The 23,023-nt window shown below is 42.7% G+C and overlaps 1 protein-coding gene across 1 annotated transcript in view; it reads right to left on the bottom strand.

Moving 5' to 3' along the window:
* Positions 1 to 23,023, bottom strand: part of LOC145355444 (mitogen-activated protein kinase 4-like) — a 116,819-nt gene that overhangs the window by 44,699 nt on the left and 49,097 nt on the right. Inside the window, exon 2 of the mRNA XM_080207598.1 lies at positions 22,096 to 23,002. Coding sequence (XP_080063724.1) covers positions 22,096 to 22,641 — 546 coding nt within the window. The 5' untranslated portion in view covers positions 22,642 to 23,002. The remainder of the gene's footprint in view (positions 1 to 22,095; positions 23,003 to 23,023) is intronic.

Genomic DNA, 23,023 nt, shown 5'->3' with positions numbered 1-23,023 from the left:
AAAATACAGCTTTGAATTTCCCATAATGCTGATCTCCCAATCCCTGCCACGTCACGGTTGGAGAGAACCACTGAAGTAGCCCTTGGCTCCTTTGTAGAAGCCAGTTATGAGCAGTTTGGCTAGATAGCTAGGTACAAATTGCTTTCCCACATCCTCAATCGCAGTTATTGAATGGACTCCAGATATGAGGCGGCATGTATACTTCCAGCCTTGAGAGCCTAATCTAGAGCTTGAACTACTATTGCTGTTACAATTTTTTTGTCTGCTATAAATGCCTCCTCAAGTTCAGTGACACTATCACTCCTACAAGTGGAAAGAGCACCTTATTTTTATAGGAGTTGATTCATTTTGGTCTCTATCACAGAAATGTGATAATATTTTTAGTGGAATGCTTCTTCAATCTCTTTGAAAGAATGAGGTCTGATACAGAAAAATAAGCTGCTTTTATTTCGCAGTGAACATACAGGCATTGTCAAACTTGTTTAATTCAAGCTACACAACATATTTCAATCTAATGATACAAAAGATAAGATGTGCCACACATACTTGCCTGGATATCCAGCATTATATTTTCTAAACCAGTCGGACAATTTCAATATACTATAATTCCTAGAAAATACTAGGGCCGGAATCTTCTGGAGCTGATGGCAGTTTCGGCCATTGGCTGGAAAGCTGGAGAGAGCCCAGAACCACCTCTTTCTGGGAAGACCCACCACATCTTGTTCCACTCAGGCACATGACAGTCAGCAATTGGCCTTTTCCTACAATCAAGGACCCTGTCTGCTGAGAGCTGCCAACGTCTACTGAAGGACAACACCACCTGGAAGATGGTGGCTGCTGCCAGGACGATATCCACCCAAGGCCGAGGTCTGGATCCCAGGCCCAGGTGTGTGATGGAGGGAAGAGATTGGTGGTGAGGGGGGATTGACAGCACGGATTTGCTTGTCATGTTCCTTGTGTGGCGAGACCCCACTCACCACTGCATTAACACCAGCTGTGGTGGCAGGATAAGACCCTTAAATAGATATTAACTGTCCACTCTGGGGCCTCAGTTGAGGTCCCAAAGGAAGAAGGTGGAAGAGAGAATGGCTGGGGTGCGTGGGGTCCTTAATTATGCTGGCTTCCATTGATAGTAAGGCATGAAAGTCGACCACAGGCCTTTCTACCTTGCACCCACGAAAGGTGGCAGAGTTGGCATCTGCCATCTGCTACTCAATGAAATGCTCCCAATATCAGCAAATTTGCAATGGAGGGGGCAAACCATTCCAACTATGGTGTTTTCCAATTGTTTCTCCAGAATCCCTGACATTCTGAATCTGATGTGGAGATGCCTGCATTGGACTGGGGTAGGCACAGTGCATAGTCTCACAACACCAGATTAAAGTCGAACAGGTTTATTTGGTAGCACGAGCTTTCAGAGCACTGTCTCTTCTCACTCACTCACTCACCTGATGAAAGCTCGTGCTACCAAATAAACCTGTTGGACTTTAACCTGGTGTTGTGAGACCACTTATTCTGAATCTGAATTTAAGAACATAAAAAATAGTAGAAATAGGCCAAATGGCCCCTGAAGTCTGCTCTGCCATTCAACAAGTTCATGAGTAATCCCTTGATTACCACAATGTCCAAAAAGCCATTTATCTCAGAAAATATAAGTCCAATTGGCTTAGTTTATCATAGGACAACCCTCTCATTTTAGGAACCAAGCTCATGAAATTTTACTCTACTGTCTCCCAATGCATATTTGCCTTCCTTAGATGTGACGCCCCAAAACTGCACACAGTACTCAAGCGCTGGAATTCTACTGCCTCGCCTGCTACAGAATCGGAGCAGACGAGGGGCAGACAACGGAATTTCTGGTCTTGCTCGAATGAAGTCCTGTCCAAGGTGTGGTTTCACAAAATCCCTCCACAATTTAATAAGATGTTCTCATTCTTGTACTCCAAGCTCCTGACAAAATATGTTATTTGGCTTCCTAATAGCCTGGTGTGCTGCATCTGCATGCTAAACTTCAGTGCTCCTTCTTGATTTGATTTGATTATTATTGTCACATGTATTAACATACAGTGAAAAGTCTTGTTTCTTGCACGCTATACAGATAAAACATACCGTTCATGGAGAAGGAAATGAGAGAGTGAAGAATGTAGTGTTACAGACATAGCTAGGATGTAGAGAAAGATCAACTTAATGCAAGGTAAGCCCATTCAGAAGTCTGACAGCAGCATGGAAGAAGCTGTTCTTGAGTCGGTTGGTATGTGACCTCAGACTTTTTATCTTTTTCCCAAAGGAAGAAGGTGGAAGAGAGAATGGCTGGGGTGCGTGGGGTCCTTAATTATGCTGACTGCTTTGTCGAGGCATCGGGAGGCTGGTTTGCGGGATGGCTTGGGCTATATTCATGACCTTTTGTAGTTTCTACGAGTATTGTGAAGTCTCTCGCCATTTATAAGTTTCATGCCATTTGAAAATATCCTTTTTTTAATTCCTAATACCAAAGCAAATAACTTTGCACTTCTCCTTTTCCACCTTACACTCCATCTGACACTTGGTTGTTCATTGATTAGCCTGTCTTTATCACTTTGCAGCCTCTTTATGTCCCCACAACTTATATTCCCATTCACCTTTGCATTACAGTTGGTCTCTTTGTCTAAATCATTAACATGGATTGTAAATAACTTAGGCATCAGCACAAATTCTTGTGGCACTCCATTAGTTTTAGTCTACCAAATTGAAAGTGTCCTGTTTATCTTTACTCTCTGTTTCCTGTTCATTAACCAGTCCTCCCTCCATGCTAATATATTACCCCCAACTTCAGGAACCCTTAAGGTAAGGTAAGGTAAATGGATATGGTATGATAATAATTTTTTTTCTCTTTTCATTCACAGGTTTTAAGTAGGTCCGCCTTGTTGTCCAACGAGAGGCATACACGCGATGGGTCGTACTGGGGCTGCTCTTGATTGTTCGAGATTGGCCTAGTACTTCATGTCGTTAGTGTGTGCTTAAACTGGACCAGATGCTGGGCAACACGACAGCTCAGTGACTATCACTGTTTGCTGTGCAGACACATGGATTTGGGCCAGTGTCTGTGGGAGTTTGCACATTCTCCCTGTGCTTGCATGGGTTTTCTCCGGGTGCTCCGGTTTCCTCCCACACCCCAAAGATGTGCTATTAGGCTGACTGGAAGTAATAAATTGTCCCTAAATTAGTTTCCCTCAATGTGGATGGCCATAAAACAATAGATAAGGGTCATGGGCGGAGGGGGGGACTGGTAGTGTTAAAATGGCGGCGTGGGCTCGTTGGGCCGAAGGGCCTGTTTCCTGGGCTTTTTTTTGTTCATTGTTCTTACCTTTTGCTTGGCATCCTATCAAATGCCTTTCAAGATCCAAGTACACTGCATCTACTGGTTCCTCTTTAGTTGCACTGCTGGTTACACCCCACAAAATTTGAATAAATTTGTCAAACACAATTTCTTTTCAGAAAGTCACGCTAACTTTGATTATACTGTGATTTTCTCAATGCATTATTGAGACTTCCTTAATAATAGGTTCTAACATTTTCCTACTTACTAATGCCAGACTAATTAGCCTGTAATTCTGTTTTTGCTTTCTGCCCCTTTCTTGAATAACAGTGTTATATTTGCTAACTTCCATAGAATTTTGGAAAATTATAGCCAGTGCATCACTATTTTAGGATAACTCTTTTAGGAAGTTAGGATATAGGCCATCAGGTTCTGTGGATTTGCCAATTTTTAATCCCTTAAGTTTCTCTAATACTTTTCTCTGCTGATATTAATTACTTTCAAGTACTTCACTTTTATTAACCTCTTGGTTGTTCTGTTTCTGCTATGAAATTTATTCCTCTACCATGAAGACAAATAATATTTGTTCAATGCCTCAGCTATTTCCTTATTCCCCATGATAATTTCTAGTATGCCTCTAGACTCCACTTGGTTTCACTGATTCGCTGGCTGTGACTTTAATTATTTTGAATTAAATTGAAATTGGGCATCTAATTTCTGCAAAGTTCCCAATTTGAATGTACTCATGAGGCTCCTTACTGTCTCTGATGAGACCCTCAGCTGATTAAAGAAACAGCACAGCCAATAGGGCAACTGACTAGTAGCAATGCAGCAGGACAACAAGAGTAAATCCTTCACAAAAATTTTAGTCATCCCATCCATGCTAGATGGGCATAACATTGTCCAGTTGCAAGTAGAGCTCCCTTTTCAAAGTATTGTTGGTTTTGCATCTTCACACTCTTATCTCTGGAAAACAGTGCGAGGTAGTGGAAGGACTCACTAATAGATTGAAGCTCTGACAGGATGTGATGTGAATGCTCCTTCCATGGCGTTAACTCTCTCCAGCCAATAAGTAGTGAATCCCACAGCTTATCTGATGAACAGGAAATCACCCACACCCATCAGATGCAAGCATCCTCCTAGATGTCAAAGTAGTCGCAGTTCTGTGATGCTATCTAGAACTATGTTCAAACCCTGCACCTTCAACTTAGAGGTGAGAATGCAAATATTAAATTATGAATAGAACGTAATTAAAATCATACCGAAATTAAATACAAAACAACCAAACAGTACTCACCAAATGAAATACAAGCAGATGTGTAAACGTTACATGTCACACAGACACCCTGTCCAACTAAGCACAGTATCAAATCAAACACCAAGAAGTGAGCTATCAAATATAAATTCCTTCCTTACTAACAGTGTTGCATTACAGGAGTGATCCACTGAAATTGGAGCTGAGGGAAGGCCATTGCATGGCCAGTCCACTGTACATCAGACATGTATATTCATCAAAGGGTAGAAAATTTTCCCTTATTTTCTAAATGTGGTCCATTGAAGATAGGCAATGTAATGATCTCACTAAGGCCAGTCTTCCATCACTATCACCCTTTATTTACTACATGCCGCTCAGCGGTTGCAGTGTACAGATCAAGCCTAAACCCACCTCCACCCCTGCCGCTCCTTTCCAACTGGGTGAGCTTCCACTCACCTAATAGAGGAGCTTGTATTCTATGAGGCCCAGGAGAGATCTATTGATGATCGATCCCTGTGGCCATCACAATGGCAACATTAGGTGGAACTTTTTATTTTTAGGCAGACTGGCGCAGCGAGTGGGAAAAGCAGCATGGAGCCTTAAGGGGCAACATCACTCTGGAAGCTCCCAGTGACATGAATGTAAAAGTTTAACTGGGGGTGGAGTGAACTATTAGGTGTAAAGGCCTGATTGTAAGCTTAGTCAAAAGGAAAAAGGAAGCATACAGTAGGTCCAGGCATCTAAAAACTGACAAAGCCTTTGACGAGTACAGTGTAAGTAGAAGGAACTTAAATGTGGAATTAGAAGGGCTAAGAGGGATGATGAAATCTCTTTGCCAAACAAGGCAAGAAGAATCCCAAGGCTTCTTATGCATATATTAGGAACAAGAAGGTGACAAGAGAAAGAATAGGCCCACTCCAGGACAATAGGGGGAAGTTATGTTTGGAACCACAGGAAGTGGGTGAAATCCTTAATGAATACTTTGTATTGGTATTCACCAAGGAGAAAGACATAACGGATGTTGAAGTCAGCGAACGATCTAGAGAACGCCAATATATCAAAGAAGGAAGTGCTGAGTATCCTAAGTTAAGTTAGATAAGTTCCCAGGGCTGGATGGGATCTATCCTAGATTACTATGGGAGGCAAGGGAAGAAATAGCTGGGGCCTTAGCAGATATCTTCACATCCCCTTTGACCACAGGGAAGTTTCCAGAGGACAGGAGAATGGCCAATGTTGTTCCCTTGTTTAACAAAGGAAGCAAGGATAATCCAGCAAATTCTAGGGCAGTGAGTCTGACAACAGTGGTGGAGAAGCGTTTGGGGAGGATACTGAGGGACAGGATATATGCAATTGAGAGGAAAATAGACCAGTTAGTGACAGGCAACATGGTGTTGTACCAACCTGACTGAGTTTTTTTGAAGAGGTGACAAAGAAAATTGATGAGGGAAGGGCTGTGAATGTAGTTTATATGGACTTTAGTAAGGTGTTTGACAAGATCCCAAAACTAAAATCACATAGGATTTGGGGGGGCTGGCTAGATGGATACAGAATTGGCTTGGTTATAAAAGACAAGGGAGTAGTGGTGGAAGGGTGTTTTTCAGAATGGAGATCTGTAGTTAGTAGTATTCTGCAGGAATCAGTGCTGGGACCTTTGTGTTTGTAGAATATATAAACGATCAGGAGGAAAATGTGGGTGGTCTGATTAGTAAGTTTGGCGGAGCTGCTGAAAGTGCCGAGAATTGTCAGAGGATACCATAGGATATAGATAGATTAGAGACTTGGGCACAGAAATGGCAGATGGAGTTTATCTAAATAAATGTGAGGTGATGCATTTTGGATGTTCAAATTTAGGTATGAATTATACTGTAAATAGCAGAACCTTTAGGAACATTAAAATACAGAGGGATCTGTGAGTGCAGGTCCACAGTTCCCTAAAAGTGGCAAATAGGTGGCCAAGGTGATGAAGAAGGCTTGCCTTTATCAGCCAGGACATTGAATATATGGGAAATCATGTTACAGCCAAATAAAGCCTTGATTAGGGTGCATTTGGAGTTTTGCATGCAGCTGTGGTCACCACTCTATCAGAAGGACATGGAAGCTTTGGACAGAGTGCAAAGAAGGTTCACTAGGATGTTGCCTGGTCTCTTGGCTATGAGGAGAGGTTGAATAAACTAGGATTGTTTTTATTGGAAAAATGGAAGCTGAGGGGAGGTCTACAAAATTATGAGAGTCATCAACAGGGGCTTTTTCCCTAGGGTGGAAGTGTCAATTACAAGGGGCACAGGTTCAAGGTGAGAGGGGAAAGTTTAAGAGAGATGTGCAAGGGAATTTTTTTCATGCAAGGGAGTGGTGGGTGCCTGGAACGTGCTGCCAGAGGATGTGGTGGAAGCAAACACATTAGCAGCATTTAAGAGGTATCTAGGTGGGCATATGAATAGGGAGGAAATAGAGGGATACAGACCGAATAAGGGCAGAAGGTTTTTTTCAGTTAGGGCATCCCAATTGACATAGGTTTGGAGGGCCGAAGGGCCTGTTCCTGTACTGTACTTTGCTTTGGTCTTTGATATTATTTATATTTATATTGAAATACATTCAAATGGGAAACCCAATGTTCAATGTCAGGATTCCCGTTGCATCATTGGCAGAGACGGGACAATAGGAATGGAAAATCCTGCTAGTGTAAATTCCTGAGGGATTTCCTGCCACTGATCCCACCCCTTAAAAACGGGATGGGAAAATCCTTCCATTGTATTTTACCTTGAAATCCCCTTATCCTTATCTTGTATTGCAGGCACACAAAGCAGTCCCATGGCTGGCACATTCCCCAATGCTCATAACCTGAAACACATTTGGAATTGTTGATAGCTTGCTCTGTAAGTCAAAAGTCACAGTGATATGTACCATTGACTCTAAGCTCCTTAATTAGTAAATACTCAATCTGACATCAGTTCCCAGTGACATTTGTTTGGTACAATTTGTCTTATCAATAACACACAATTAGCTGGAGAATAGGCAAAACCTCATTTAAATATCTTCAACCTGCAAAGCTTCTCATACACTACATTTCATTCCACTCCAGTGCATAAATAATGAGCAGATATTTCTGTGTACTGCACCTTCAGCAGGTCATAGAATGCAGCATGTTGATTCAATCTGTCCTTTTCTGTTTCACATCCTCAATTGATGCTGCACTGAATGATTTATAAAGCCACAGTGGGAGTATTGCAGGACACAGTATGAATTCCTCTTACATCCAAAGCCCTGAAGAGAAATTACAATGCTATGGTACACAGAACGCTCTCTTATAATTTCAGTCATGTTTCAATGCAATGCTCATTTTTGTCCCCTTAATGAGATTACCATTTGTGTCTTGTGAGATGCTTCATCTATGCGAATAAGGAATGCAAAGATTTAATCATGACTATTTTGTTGGCTGGATGATATAAAGAAATGTGGAAAGAGGAAAAACCAGTCATTCTATCAAGCCACATGTGATGGTTTGTGGAAGATTAACGTAATGGATCTTGGGATCCATTCCTACTCTGAATGGAAGGTTCAGGCCACTGATCTTACTTTTTAATGAGCTTTAACAGGTTTTTAAAAGTTAAAAATCAATCCGTTTTAATTTTTAGAATAGAACATAGAACACTACAGCACAAACAGGCCCTTCAGCCCACAAGTTGCACCAATCACATCCATACCTACCAAGCCATTGAACTATCTGTAACTCCCAATCCCATTAAATCCCACATACTCATCCAGAAGTCTTTTAAAAGACCCCAGCGAATTCGCCTCTACCACCACCGATGGCAGCCGATTCCACTCACTCACCACTCTCTGAGTGAAAAACTTACCCCTAACATCTCTTTTGTACTTGCTTCCCAGCACCTTAAACCTGCGTCCTCTCGTAGCGACCATTTCAGCCCTGGGAAATAGCCTCCAAGAATCCACCCTATCTATTCCTCTCAACATTTTATAAACCTCTGTCAGGTCGCCTCTCAACCTTCGTCCCTCCAGGGAGAAAAGACCTAGCTCCCTCAACCTATCTTCATAAGGCATGCCTCCCAATCCAAGCAACATCCTTGTAAATCTCCTCCGCACCCTCTCAATAGCTTCCACATCCTTCCTGTAGTGAGGCGACCAGAACTGCGCACAGTGCTCCAAGTGGGTACTGTGGGAATGTGGGCAACTTCATTCAGAATTCTTATGCCTGGAAATACAGACATAAAATTTTAAAGTCAGAATTAATGGGCAATTAGCCCAAATTCTAACTGGCACCATGCATTCCATTTGAAGTAGTGAACGCTTGGGAATTGCTTTGGTTGGTCCACCATAACTTTCAGATTAGCGCATTAAAGTGCATGTGCTCTGGTAGGGCATTACTGATATCCTGTAGTGCTACAGGGATCACAACATTTTCCCCAATATATTTCTCTAATTTCCTCCCTTACTCGAGATTTTCTTTATTCACTCTTTTCCTTTCTATATAAGAACATAAGAAATAGGAGCAGGAGCAGGCCATCTAGCCCTTCGAGCCTGCCCCGCCATTCAATAAGATCATGGCTGATCTGTCGTGGCTCAGTTCCACTTTCCCGCCCTCTCCCCATAACCCTTAATCCCTTCTCTTATCAAAAACCCATCAACCCGCTTCTTAAAAATATTTAGCGAGGCAGCCTCCACCACTTCAACGGGCAGAGAATTCCAGAGATTCACCACCCTTTGAGTGAAGAAGTTCCTCCTCAACTCCGTTCTAAACCGCCTCCCCTTTATCTTGAGGCTGTGCCCCCTAGTCCTACTGTCTTTTTTGAGCGGGAAGAGTCTCTCCACCTCTATCCTATCCATCCCATTCATCATCTTATACGTCTCAATGAGATCTCCCCTCATTCTTCTAAACTCTAACGAGTACAAGCCTAGTTTATTCAGCCTCTCCTCATAGCTCAATCCCCTCAACTCCGGTATCAGCCTAGTAAACCTCCTCTGCACTCCCTCCAGGGCCAAATGCTTCTTCTACTTATTCTTACCTGGGTCAGATTCTTTTCTCTTTTGTATCTCACAAGCACAGACCGCAAGAAGGTACAAAGGGTTGTGAACGAAGCCCAGACCATCACACAAACCAGCCTCCCACCCATTGACTCTGTCTACACTTCTTGTTGCCTCGGCAAAGCAGCCAGCATAATCAAGGACCCCACGCATCCTGGACATTCCCTCTTCCACCTTCTTCCGTCAGGAAGAAGATATAAAAGTCTGAAAACATGTACCAACAGATACAAGAACAGCTTCTTCCCTGCTGTCATCAGAATTTTGAATGGACCTAGCCTATATTAAGCTGATCTTTCTCTATATCTTAGCTGTGACTGTAACACTATGTTCTGCATCCTCTCCTTTCCTTCTCCCCATGTACTCTTTGAACTTTGTTTTGTCTGCACAGAACAATATTTTTCACTGTGTCACAATACACTGTGTTACAATAATAAATCTAATCAAATAAAAATGACTTCTTAATTTATTTGATTTGTTAATGGCCTTGAATTGAGTCAGTGCTATCCAATTTATGCACAGGCTTTCAATCAACAAAGCTGATTTTAATCCAACCTGCTTGGCAGGGACAGTGTGAGGGGGGCGAGGAGTGTGCAGTGCTACAGTCCGGATGCAATATTATGTTCCACCATTTTAACTCACCTGGAATGAGGGATGGGAATACTGTACACCCCTGGAGCAGCAGGACCTGAACTTAAATAGAAAAGTGTGTCTCTTACAGCATCATCAGGATATATCTGACTTGTAGGATTCCTGGTCTGATGCAAGGAAGAAAAATGTTTTTTACCAAATCTGCTTTTTCTGCTCAGCCTAATGAATACACCATCAAATGCACTTGCAGGATCAAATATATGTAAAGGAATAGAGGTCTGTTGCCAAAATAAAGGAGAAAAAGGGAAATGGTGGTGTCGTGATAATGTCATTAGGTTAGTAAATTAAAGGCCAAGGCTAATGCTTTGGGGACACGAATTCAAATCCCACCAGAACAGTTTATGGAATTTAGGAACAAAGAACAAAGAAAGTTACAGCAGAGATACACACCTTTTGGCCCTCCAAGTCTGCAATGACCATGCTGCCCATGTGAACTAAAACCCCCTACCCTTCCAGGGACCATATCCCTCTATTCCTATCCTATTCATGTCTTTGTCCAGATGCCCCTTAAAAGTCATTATTGTATCTGCTTCCACAGGCACCCACTACCATATTGTAAAAAGCTTGTCTCTTACATCTCCTTTAAACCTTGCCTCTGACACCTTAAACCTGTGCCCTCCAGTAAGTGACTCTTCCACCCTGGAAAAATGCTTCTTACTATCCATTCTGTCCATGCCCCTCATAACCTTGTAGACTTCTAATGGGTTGCCTCTCAACCTCCATTGTTCCAGTGAGAACAAACCAAGTTTCTCCAATCTCTCCTCATAGCTAATGCCCTCCATACAAGACAACATCCTGGTAAATCTTTTCTGTACCCTCTCCAAAGCCTCCACATCCTTCCGGTAGTGTGGCAACCAGAATTGAACAGTATATTCCAAGTGCAGCCAACTGACCTGCCAATTTTTAAACTCAATGCCCCAGCCAATGAAGATAAGCATGCCATATGCCTTCTTGACTACTTTCTCCACCAGCTTTGCCACTTTCAGTGATCTGTGTACCTGTACAGCCAGATCCCTCTGCCTATCAATACTCTTAAAGGTTCTGCCATTTACTGTACATTTCCCATCTGTATTAGACATTCCAAAATACATTACCTCACATTTGTTCAGATTAAACTCCACCTGCCATCTCTCGCCCAAGTCTCCAATTGATCTATATTCTGCTGTATCCTCTAATGGTCCTCATCACTATCCACAAATCCACCAATCTTTATGTCGTCCACAAACTTGGTAATCAAACCAGTTACATTTTCCTCCAAATCATTTATATATATTATGAACAGCTGAAATTTAAATTCAATGAATAAAATCTGCAGTTGAAAAGGTGGAGCCATCAATTTCACACTACTCATTTGACTCATCAATTTCTAAATCTATCCTATTTGTCCTTTAGGGAAGGAAATTTGCCGTCTTTACCTGGTCAGGCTTGCATGTGACTCCAGATACAGCAATGTGGTTGACTGTTTATCCTCAGGCCTACTTGCAGTTCCAGCAGTGACCACTACTCAGTTCTGGAGCAGTTGGCACAGCTGCCGGTTAATATGATTACCCAGCAACTCTCGAGAATGGGACCTCCTCTCAGTGAGATAAGTCCTATTCTCTGTTTGTTTGACTCATCTGTAGTGCAATATTGCATTGCCACACCAACTCCCCCATCCCTTGCCCCCTTCATTCCTACACCCTCCCAAACCTTGTCAATTTCAGTCCAAACAAACAGAATGGCTAATACGACAGCTCTTCTGGAAGAGCTAAGAGATAGAAAGAATAAAGGAACTAAAAGCATATATTTGTAATAGGAAGCCATGGTGAAGTGGAGTAAACAGGATAGATTTAGAAATTTTTATTAGAAGATAAATAGGGACCTGAAATTTCAACTGTTAAATTTCAAAGGGGATGAAGGAACTTGTGCAATTTATCAGTTTCCCAAGTAAACGAGTGAAGGTTATTACATTTCATATAACCTGAAAGGGGAGAAAATAAGAAAACATGGAAGATTTTTTATATTTTGGTATAGTTGAGTTTAAAGAGGTGCTGAAGACAATGGAATTAGAGGTGAAAGGGAACAAGGATATTTTATGAAAGATATTGAGCTGAATTGCATTGTCTGTGAGTGTGTGTGTGTATGTATGTGCTTTGTGTGTGCACGAGTGTGGATGTGTGTTTGTGTGTGCATGGGTATGGGTGGGCGTGTGTGTGTGGGTGTGTTTCTGGGTGTGTGTGTATATGTGTGTTTGTGTGTGTAGGTGTGGGCATGTGTTTGTGTTTATGTGTGTATGGGTGTGGGTATGTATTTGTGTTTGTGTGTGTATGGATGTGTATGTGTGTGTGGGTCTGTGTGTGTGTGTGTGCGTGTATGGGTGTGGGTATGTATTTGTGTTTGTGTGTTATGGGGGTGGGTGGGTGTGGGTCTGTGTGTGTATGGGTGTTTGTGTGTGTGGGTGTGTATGTGTGCATGTGTATGGATATGTGGCTGTGTGTGTGTGTGTGGCTGGGTATGTGTGTGTGTGTGTGTGAGTGTGGGCGTGCCTGTTTGTGTATGTAGATGGGGTAGGGGATGGTATCCTGGGAACAGCTCTGTACTGAGAGAAGTGCAAAATCTGGAGCAGCCATTCAGAACCAGAAAAGTCTTTATTTCAGAAAGCAGTCTTGCACCTGAAATTTCTTAGATTAACACAACACATGGCACAGAAACAGACCTTCTGGCCCAAACAGTCCATGCCAGTGTTTCTGTTCCACTCGAACCTTCTCCAATCTTTTTTCCTCTAAATACACCATTTATTCCCTTCTACCTCAAATGCTTCCCCATAAATGCAGCTCTGCCATTCTCTTCAACCACTCCCTGTGGTAGCGAGTTCCATATTCTTACTATTCATGGTATAATGAAGTTTCTTCTGGATTCCCTATTGCATTTTTTGGGTAACTATTTTATATTGATGACCTCCCATTATGCTCTTCCCCACAGAGGAAACATTCCTCTGGCTGCAGCTGTTCACAGGCTGCGTGGTTCAGTTTGAACAGTAGATGGACACATTACAGAGCATACAGGGGACAGAGAGTGCGATAGACACTAGCTTCAGGGAGGAGGTCACAGTAACAGGTCCAGACAGGTAGATAGGTGAACTGCCCGGAGAGTCAGGCAAGTAAGACCAGAGTCTCCTGTGGCTATTCCCCTCTCAAACAGCTTTAGCATTTTGGATAATGTTGGGGGAATAGTCTCTCAGGGGAAGATACCAGCAGCAGCCAGGCCTATGGCAACATACCCACAGGTATGTTGCCATAGAGACGCAAAAACTGATTAGGGACAGTCAGCATAGCTTTGTGAGTAGAAAATCATGTCTCAAAAATTTGATTGAGTTTTTTGAAGGGGTAATCAAGAAGGTAGATGAGGGCAGTGCAGTTGATGTTGTCTACGTGGACTTTAGCAAGGCCTTTGACATAGTACCGCATGGTAGGTTGTTGCATAAGGTTAAATCTCACAGGATCCAGGGTGAGGTATCCAAATGAATACAAAATTGCTTCTTGACAGAAGCCAGAGAGTGTTTGTAGAAGGTTGTTTTTTCAAATTGGAGGCCTGTGACCAGTGATATGCCTGAGGGATCAGTGCTGGGTCCATTGTTATTTGTCATTTATATTAATGATTTGAATGAGAACATAGAAGGCATGGTTAGTAAGTTTGCAGATGACACCAAAATTGGTAGCTTAGTGGACAGTGAAAAAAGGTATCTGTGATTGCAATGGGATCTTGATCAATTGGGCCAATGGGTTGATGAATGGCAGATGGAATTTAATTTAGACAAATGCAAGGTGATGCATTTTGGTAGACTGAACCAGGGCAGGACTTACTCAGTTAATGGTAGAGTACTGGGGAGAGATACAGGACAAAGAGATCTTGGGGTACATGTTCATAGCTCCTTGAAAGTGAAGTCACAGGTGGACAGAGTGGTAAAGAAAGCATTCAGTGTGCTTGATTGCATCGATTAGAACACTGAAAACAGGAGTTGGAATGTCTTGTTGAAGTTGTACAAAACATTAATAAGCCCACACTTGAAACTCTGTGTACAGTTCTGGTAACCTTATCATAGGAAGGATATTATTAAACTAGGAAGAATGTAGAAAAGATTTACTAGGATGGTACCGGGACTTGGTGGTTTGAGTTATAAGGAGACACTGGATAGACTGGGACATTTTTCTCTGGAGTGTAGGAGGCTGAGGACTGATCTTATAGAGGTCTATTAAATAATGAGGGACAGATCAGCTAGATAGTCAATATCTTTTCCCAAAGATAGTGGAGCCTAAATCTAGAGGGCATAGGTTTAAGATGAGAGGGAAGAAACACAAAAGTGTCCGGAGGAGCAATTCTTTCACACAAAGGGTAGTGAGTGTCTGGAACAAATGCCAGAGGTAGTAGTAAGTTGGGTAAAATTTTGTCTTTTGAAAAGCATTTAGATAGTTGCATGGTAAGATAGGTATAGAGGGATATGGGCCAAATACAGGCAATTGGGATTAGCTTAGGGGTTTAAAAAGAGTGACATGGACAGGTTGGGCCGAAGGGCCTGTTTCCATGCTGTAGGTCTCTATGACTCTATGATATCTGGTTCTACTGTACAGCAGGGTCGGGCTAAGTCCAAGGACTTAAGTGTAAGTGTAGATACTGGGGAAAAATGTGAGACTGAGATAAACAAAGCACAGAGTAAGAGCAGGCAGAGAGAAGCTGCAGGGCTCAGTGGTACTGTAGGTCTGGAGTGCCTTTGCTTCAACACAAGAAGAACAACAGGTAAAATGGAAGAACTGAGAGCCTGGATTACTGCATGGAATTATGATGTTATTGCAGTTACGGAGACATGGTTAAAGGAGAGACAGGACTGGCTGCTTAACATTCTGGGATATCGTTGTTTTAGACAGGACAAAAGGTGAAACATAAGGGATGGAGGAGCTGCGTTGCTGATTAAGGAGTACATCATGGCTGTATTGAGGGAGGACACATAGGAAGAATCTTGTGTTGAGGCATAATAGGTGGACCTCAGGAATAGGAAGGGTGAAATCACAATGTTGGAGGGTAGTACAGACATCCTAACAACCCGCAAGAGACGGAGGAGCAGCTGTGTAGTCAGATACTACAAGGTGTGAAAAATGCCTGGTAGTCGTGGTCGGTGACTTTAACTTCCCTCATATTGACTGGGAATTCCTTAAACCAGGGGCTCGGAAGGAGAGCAATTTGTTAGATGTGTCCAGGAGGGCTTTGTGATACCAATCCAACCAGGGAGGGGGCCATACTAGACTTGGTATTGGAGATTGAGCCGAGCCAGGTGATAAATGTTTCAGTGGGAGAACATTTTGGCTTAACAACCATAATTCCATAAGATTCAATAAGATTTCAGTTAGTTATGGATTAGGACAAGAGTGGTCCTCGGGTGAGGTGTTTAATTGTGCGAGGGCCAATTACATCCAGAAACTGGGGAATGTGCACAGGGAGCAATGATTTGAGGACAAATCCAGGTTTGGAAGGTGGGAGACTTTTAAAGACCAGTAGATTGAAACGCAGGACAGGTAAAATGAAGGATAGAAATGGCAGGATTTGGGAACCATGGATGACAAGGGAAATTGTAACCTTAGTCAAAAGGAAAAAGGAAGCATATGATAGGTCTAAGCATCTAAAAACTGACGCAGCCCTTGAACAGTACAGTGAAATAGGAAGGAATTTAAACGTGGAATTAGGGGGCTAGATGGGGCCATAAAATCTTAGGTAAACAGGGTCAAGGAGAAGCCCAGGGCCTTTTATGCATATATTACGAGTAAGAGGGTAGCAAGAGAAAGAATAGGCCTGCTCCAGGATAACAGAAGGAAGTTATGCATGGAACCATAGGGAGTAGGTGAAATCCTCAATGAGTAGCTTATATCGGTATTCACCAAGAAGAAAGACATGATGGATGTTGACATCAGAGATAGGTGTGTGAGCGCTCTAGAGAATGTCAATATATCGAAAGAGGAAGTGTTGAGTATCCTAAATTAAGGTAGATAAGTCACCGGGGCCAGATGGGATCTATCCCAGGTCACTGTGAGGGCAAGGAGAGAAATAGTTGAGATCTTAATAGATATCTTCACAAGCTCTTTAACCACAGGTGAGGTTCCAGAGGACTTGAGAATGGCCAATGTTGTTCCCTTGTTTAAGACAGGAGGCAGGGATAATCCAGCAAATTATAGGCTGGTGAGTTTGGGGGTTCAGTGCTGGGGGAGCTTTTGGAGAAGATACTGAGGGACAGGATATATTTGGAAGAAAATGGACTAGTTAGTGACAGGCAGCATGGTTTTGTACAGGGAAGGTCACAACTTACCATCTTAATTGAGTTTTTTGAAGAGGTGACAAAGAAAATTGATGAGGGAAGGGCTGGGGATATAGTTTATATGGACTTTAATAAGATGTTTGACAAGATCCCACATGGCAGACTGGTACAAAAACTAAAAACCATATGGGATTTGGGGTAGGCTGGCTAAATGGATAAAGAGCTGGCTTGGTTATAGAAGCAAGTGTTGGAACAGCTTCCAAATTTTGCAACAATCTAATCCGAGAATCTCTCCTACAGCTGGGAGGGGTACGACAGGCCGCAAACTCCTCCTCAAGTGCGACTGCAACCCTCCTTTCTCAGCCAATAGCTGCTAGGGTGTATCCATGTCAAATCCAAAGCACTTAATCTTCTCCATTGCCAAATTACGATTGACAAACACTTGGTGGTAAGCTTCACATCGGTACTTCTTCGTGGTACTGCCATCCATGGTCCCAGAGAGGTCAGCATTGAGTTTCTTACTCCACGAGCACATATTTGCTTCTGTAATCTGATTTCCAACATTAACTGACCAGTAAGTTACTCCAAATAACACTTCATCCTAAAGCTAGGACTGGAAGACAATATTTTGGAGTGACTTACTGGTTGGTTATAGATGACAGAGATTAGCAGATGAAGGGTGCTTTTCAGAATAGAGATCTATCACTAGTGGTGTTGTGCAGGGATCAGAGCTTAGACCTCTGTTGTTTGTGGTATATATAAACAATCTAGAGGAAAATGTGGGTGGTCTGATCAGTAAGCTTGTGGTTGACATGAAGATTGATGGAGTTGCTGATAGTACCAAGGGTTGTCAGAGGATACAACAGGATATAGATAGATTGGAGACTGGGGCTCAGAAATGGCAGGTGGAATTTAATCCAGACAAATGCGAGATGATGCATTTTGGATGATCAAGACAGGATGGATGGTCAGAGGCTTTTTCAGATCATCAGAGGTGTGTGGGAGAGGTTCTTCACACAGAGAGTGGTGGGTGCCTGGAATGCTCTGCCAGAGGATGTGATGGAAGCAGGCACATTAGCAACACTTAAGAGGCATCTGGATGGATACATGAATGAGGAGTAAGGCATCATGATCAGCACAGGCTTGGGGGGTGGTGGGGGGGCAGTGGTGAAAGGCCTGTTCCTGTGCTGTACTTTTCTTTGTTCTTTGAATGCAAAGAGGGGATATGAGAAAGCTCTGGTTGGTAAAAATAGGGGAAATCCCAAGGTATTCTCTAAGTACATCAATGGGAAGAGGAGAAGTAGGGAAAGAATAGGGCCCATTATGGACCAAGGGGGTAATCTGTAGGTGGAACCAGAGGATATTGGTAGAGTGTTGAATGAATATTTCTTCCAAGTGAATGAGGATGATGGAGAATAGATAAATCCCATCTGACAGGTACTGCCAGTGCCAGTGGGAAACAGTCCTGAGCATGGTGTGGGCACTTAGTCCCAGTTTGAGAGAATGGCAGCCAGGACTAATGGAGGTCAATGCGGGCAGAAGCAAGGTTTACTGTGATTCAAGATATAGCTGTCACTGTTTCAGATGTGCTGCAAGTTTATAAAAGGAGGAGCTCAGACACAAGAGAGAGTGTTTTAGAAGCCAAGTCTCGAGCTAATAAAAGCAGGAAAACCTTTGATGGCATTAGAAGTGAAGGAAGGATGAAGCTGGATATTGTTGCAGGAGTGAAAATATGCTGTCTTGGTGACGGATAGGTTACAGGTCTGAAGTTCAGCTCAGGGTCAAACCGAACATTGTGATTCAGTTTGAGTGCAGTAGCTGGAAAGAAAAATTCAGTCATGATCAGGAGAATCTATTTTTGGCTGGAGCTGAATAAGATGGCTTCATTTTCTCGATACTCAATGGGAAGGAGACCTGGCTAATTGATATCAGATATGATGTCTGATTGCACACAATGCGGCTGTGGAATTGAGGCCAGCAGTGAAGGTTAAAATGAGTACATAGAGTTGCCCCTGGGGTGGGAGAAGTAATGATTATTGGAAATATGAAGACATCACAGGGATAAACAAGGGCCACGGATCAGAGATAGTGACGTTGGATCACAGAAAACAGGCCAGTAAGGGACAGCACACCATGACTGCAACTGTGGAGGATTTCATTAATGACTTTGACTAAGGTGGACTTGGAAGGGCAGACTGTAAGGATTCAAAGAGGGAACAGTATGGCAACAACAGAGCAGTATGGCAACAACAGAGGAGTATGGCAACAACACACTCATGTACTTTGTGGAGAGAAGCCAGGTTTGATTCAGTGAAGGATACAGCAACTGAAGGTGACAGCACAGGAACAGGCCCTTCGGCCCTCCAAGCCAGCACTGGCCATGCTGTCCAACTGAACTAAAGCCCCCTGATAGAAGCAGTTTTCAAGCAGAGGGTACTGAAGCAAAAGGATCAATTTATTTATCAGCAAGTTTGGGGGAATGATTCTATATCCAGAAGCTCAATGCTGTCACAGAGCCAGCTATTTTGTTGGCTTTTGTTTAACATAAAAATCTAATTAGTTTTTGGACAGTGATAAACAGAGCTCGAAGGATAAGTGTGTCAGATTTTGTCAGCCAAGAAAGAATGGAACAATATCATTCACATTTGCTGGTATTATGTTAAACTCCTCGGGGTGTATTGCTACCTGAAAGGCACAAAATAAATGCAGGTTGTTGCTATGTCACTCGAAGCCTGTAATGCTCTCAAAATGTTTCATTTGCAATTGTAAGTAACTCGTAAAAAAGAACATGTTGTTGCTTTATTTTCGTACAGTAAGGTTAGTTAAAGTATCAGGAGATCATATCCTATTTGGTTCAATACATGCTGCAGTAAATTTAGTCATGATGTGAAGATGTCAGCGTTGGACTGTGGTAAACACAGTAAGAAGTCTCACAACGCCAGGTTGTTCTGTTCACAGAACTCTCATTTACCTGATGAAGGAGCAGCGCTCCGAAAGCTAGTGGCTTTTGCTACCAAATAAACCTGTTGGACTTTAACCTGGTGTTGTGAGACTTCTTACTGTAAATTTAGTCACCCATGTAAGTGGGATTTGACTCAATGAGTTGACCTGCAATTGACATACACGTTCACTGTAAAAGATGGGTTGTATTTGAAACAAAAGTTTCCTAAAGAATGATTGTCCCTTGCTCCCAGTATTCTCATGTTACCTTCTGAAACTACCAATTATGCAGGGTATTGCCCCATTTCTGTAACTGTGTCCAAGTAACAACTGTTCAAATCTGAGTCTAAGTATTCCGAGGATAAAATTCCTCTAATACAGACAAACATATAGATGAGGTGCAGGTGTAGGCCATTTGGCCCCTTGAGTCTGTTCCACCATTCAATAAGATCAGAGCTGATCTGATTGTAACCTGAACTCCATATTCCAGACCATCACCAATAATAGTTCATCTCCTCACTTGATAAAAATCTATTCAGTTCTGCCTTAAGCATATGCGAAGCATCTTCGTCCACTACTTTTTGAGGAAGATATTTCCAAAGACTCACAACTGTCTGAGAAAAAGAAATTCTCCTAATCTCTGTTTCAAATGGGTGACTCTTTATTTTTAGTGATCCCCTCGTTCTAGGTTTACCACAAGAGGAAACATCCTCTCCACATCCACTCTGTCACACCCCCTCAGGGCCTTCTATGTGTGCAGCGGGGAGGGGATTGTGTAATCTGCTCAAATCGCTGATAGACCAAGTGACAACAGGTTCCCCTCCTGAAAAGACATGAGTAAATCTGCGGAACTTTTACTGCAGTGAATCGTAGAATCATAGAATCCCTAGACCGCAGAAGGAGATCATTTGGCCCATCGAGTCTGCACTGACCACAATTCCCATAACCCTATTTATTTACCCTACTAACCACCTGACACTAGGGTCGACTTAGTATGGCCAATCAACCTAACATGCACATCTTTGGATTGTAGGAGAAGCACCCAGCGGAAACCCACGCAGACATGGGGAGAAAATACAGACTCCCAAGCAGACAGTGGCCCAACCCAGGAATCGAACCAGGGTCTCTGGCGCTGTGAGGCAGCAGTGCTAACCACTGTGCCACCGTGCCGCCCCAAACACAGTTTCACAGTCACTTTTACCCATACTTATTACCAGCCATCCATTTGTAGATTTCTTTCACTATCGTTGACCCCAAATTATTAGTCCAAGCCCCTGGATTATATCCCAGCGACATACACACTTTGCTGCTGTACCATTTCAGAATCCTGGTTGGTTTGGGGAGACAGGTAAGTTTTCTACTTCGCCCTTATGTCTGCAGCCAGCTTTCAGGGCACGTCTGGGGCTGTTTCTCAACTATCCCAGAAATTACAACCAGTATATCTTCCTTCATTCCAAACATAGATCATGAAGGCTGACTGCATGAGTTCCATGCTATGTTTTAATGAGCAAAGATAAGCAAAATACCACACTTTGTTTCTCCACAGAAGGAAGCACTTAATATTTTTAAACCTGAGTTCAGTTCAGGGCCTCTAGATTCTTTACAAGGAGCAGCAAGATACCATGATGATTTTTGTCATTTCATCTTACATGGGTAGGAGGAAAATTGGACAAATGCGGGCAATTGGGACTGGCTTAGTGGTTAAAAGAAAGGGCAGCATGGACAAGTTGGGCTAAAGAGTCTGTTTCCATGATGTAAACCTCTATGACTCTGGTTTTGGATCACCCACCCTCATTATTAAGATGACCCCCCCCCCATGCCTGAGATGTGGAACGTGGGCAATATCCTCATTGTTTGATGGTCATGTGTCTTACCCTTGCCGCACATCTGGTGGTGGAGCAGGAGACCTGGAAATTTATATATCAGTGGATTATTTGATTATGGACAATGTCATGCAGCACTTTTATACTTAAGGACTGCAGGTCCATTAGCTTCCTTTGTCAGCTGAACCCTTTAGTGTTAGTAATCATAGTGCAGAACAGACCCTTCAGCCCATTGGGTCTGTGTCAACACATGAGAAACACTTGAACTCTCATCAACCAGCACTTGGCCCATAGTCTTGAATGTGATGACATGCCAAGTGCTCATCCAGGTACTTTTTAAAGGATCTGAGGCAACCCACTTCTACCATCCTCCCAGGCAGCGCATTCCAAACTGTCACCACCCTCTGGGTAAAACAAAATCTATCCTCACATCCCTCCCTAAACCTCCTGCCTCTCAGCCTGAACTTGCATTCGCCTGTAACTGACCATCTGTAAACTCAATGTCAGAATCTACAATTCTGCCTTTAAGGCAAGGGAGCTTGTTTCACATATTTAAACAGGATGCTGGCTCTATGCATTTTGCCACAAGCTGTCTATATACAGAATGTTCAGTGCACCAACAGAGAACTACTGCTGCCCAGTGCTCCTGAGGTTAAAAGCAAAAAGTTGGTACATAAATGATTTTTCTACCTCTCTGTAGGCAAGTACAAAAGATCCCATTGTTTTCTATCCCAATAAATTCAATTAAACAGCTAACAATACAGTTTCCCTCAGTATTATGTTAAACCAATGGATTTTAATGTAACTCACTTACTTTGTGTGAATAATGTGGATCCACAATTCTCGCCAATCCAAAGTCACCAATTTTCAACACAAGGTCTTCAGTGTTGATAAAGATGTTGGCTGGCTTTAGATCTCTGTGTAGAATGTTAGCTGAGTGGATATACTTGAGTCCTCGAAGTAGCTGATACATGAAAAGCTTAGCATGTTCCTCTGAGAGCGGTCCCTGCTCCAAAAGGCGGGCAAGGTCTGTGTCCATGTGTTCTTGCACTATGTATACTACACTCAGCCTGCAGATGTCGCGAGGTATATCGCTTCCCTTAGGGCCAAGGACCTCAAAAACCTTTACAATGTTGTCATGGTCCAATCGACGGATGATTTTGATCTCTCGCAGAGCATGCTTGATACTTCGAGAATCACTAATAGTGATCTTCTTCACTGCAACCTTACGGTAGCTTTGGCTGTCTATTGCTGCAAACACCAATCCATTGGCACCATAACCCAAAGGTTTCAACTCAATATAACGGACACCTAGATCAAACCCATGGATGTGGGTGATGCAGTCAAACTTTTCTGCCATTGTCCTAGTCAATTAATGTCTCAACGTGGTGGTTAGTCTTTCTTCTCATCCAGAAGCCTTTAGAAATATTTGAATCTCTTTTTCCGAAGAGTGATAACGTTAAATGGAAGAGCTCCTCCTCCCAGTGTTGTGCTGAAAAGGGTGATCTTCAGTTGACTTGCCCTCCGTTGACAAGTTCTATGGATGTTGCGTGCCTGCATGGGTTTCCATGAAACTGTGCAGTAACACAGGCAGACATGCATTCATCTTGTTCAACAGGAGTTCTGCTGCTGTTCTTCACAGCTCATTGAGATTTTTATTGCCATTTGCTTCTGCCAATGTTACGCAAACAACTTGGCTTTGTGCCACACCAAGTCACCTCCTAGAAGAGAAAAAGAATTTA

This window comes from Carcharhinus amblyrhynchos, chromosome 1 (genome assembly GCF_965287045.1).
Source record: "Carcharhinus amblyrhynchos chromosome 1, sCarAmb.v2.hapA, whole genome shotgun sequence".
NCBI lineage: Eukaryota > Metazoa > Chordata > Chondrichthyes > Carcharhiniformes > Carcharhinidae > Carcharhinus > Carcharhinus amblyrhynchos.
The sequence above is the reverse complement of the archived record's forward strand: the minus strand, read 5'-3'. Positions and strand labels throughout refer to the sequence as shown.